This window comes from Pygoscelis adeliae, unplaced genomic scaffold (assembly GCF_000699105.1).
Source record: "Pygoscelis adeliae isolate BGI_AS28 unplaced genomic scaffold, ASM69910v1 Scaffold815, whole genome shotgun sequence".
In the NCBI taxonomy this organism is placed as follows: Eukaryota; Metazoa; Chordata; class Aves; order Sphenisciformes; family Spheniscidae; genus Pygoscelis; species Pygoscelis adeliae.
Window position 1 is genome coordinate 158,470 of NW_008824802.1, and position 1,186 is coordinate 159,655.

Sequence of the window (1,186 nt, forward strand, 5' to 3'; positions counted from 1 at the left end):
GCCGTGGTGTAGCTGGGGCTGGGCGATGCGGGCTCCTGTTCTTTGTTAGGAGAAAAGCAGGAGTCAGCCGGCTGCGGGAGGTTGCCGACGGCACGAACACGAGCTCGCGGCGGAGCCGGGAATGGGCTGGGGCGGGTAATTCGTGCTCTGAGCATCTCAGGTCCCAGTGACGGAGCGGGATAGGTACCGGTGGGAGCCCACCACCGGTACCAGCCCCACCACCACCAGCCCCTCTCCCCCGGCTGTGGGGTGGGTGCTCGGGGGTCTTGGGAGCCTCCCTGTGACCAGGGCAGCTCTTAGCGGTGGCATTTGTGTGTTGGAAATAAATACCCCGCCAGCCTCTCGCCTCTCCCAAACCGCAGCGTGACCAGCCCAGCAGCTCCTCTTCCCCCAGCTCCCCGCGCAGGAGCGAGGAACACGCGGCTGCTGGGGTCGGGGTGGGGGTCCCAGCCTCCCCCCCCAAACGCCGGCTCCCGTGCACCCCCCCGTGCTGCTCCGTGCACACGCAGTCTTTGCTTTTTCCTCTCGCACGGCATCTGGACATCCTCCACACACATTTCTGCTCGCACACACACTGTTCACACGCACGTCACACCCACCGGCTACACCCATCTCGGTGCCACCTCTGCTGACCCCTGCTCACAAGCGCCCGGTGCACACCCACCCTCGCTCCTGCTGCTGTCTCACCCCCGGTGCACGCTCACACCTGGTGCACGCTTCCTTCTGCTGCTGTCTCACACGTGGTACACACTCGGTCCTGGCGCACACTCGCCCCTGCTGCCTCCTCACCCCTGGTGCACACTCACTTCTGCCGCTGTCTCACACCTGGGGTACACCCAGTCCTGAGGCACACTCGCTTCTGCTGCCGGCTCCCCTCTTGCACATGGTGCACACTCATCCCCGGTGCACACTGGCTCCGGCTGCCATCTCATACGTGATGCACGCTCACCCCCAGTGCACGCTCCCCCCCCCGGTGCACGCTCCCCTCTCACACCTGCTCACCCCCCAAACGCACCCTCACTCCCCCTTTTCACGCCCTCCCTGGCGCCGAGGCCGGCGTGGGGTGCTGCTGGGGCGCCCCACTCTCACCTGACGATGCCGTACATGACCAGGACGTTGCCCAGCAGCCCCACCACGCACACCACGGAGTAGAGCGCGGTGATGACGATGGCGATGAGGATGGAGG

At 66.2% G+C, this 1,186-nt stretch overlaps 1 protein-coding gene across 1 annotated transcript in view; it reads right to left on the minus strand.

The window, feature by feature from the left end:
* Nucleotides 1-1,184, minus strand: part of OPRD1 (opioid receptor, delta 1) — a gene marked incomplete at its 5' end in the record, with an annotated part of 7,743 nt that extends 6,559 nt beyond the window's left edge. The window contains 1 exon segment of the mRNA XM_009323981.1: nt 1,090-1,184. Coding sequence (XP_009322256.1) covers nt 1,090-1,184 — 95 coding nt within the window.
* Between the last annotated feature and the right edge of the window lie 2 nt (nt 1,185-1,186).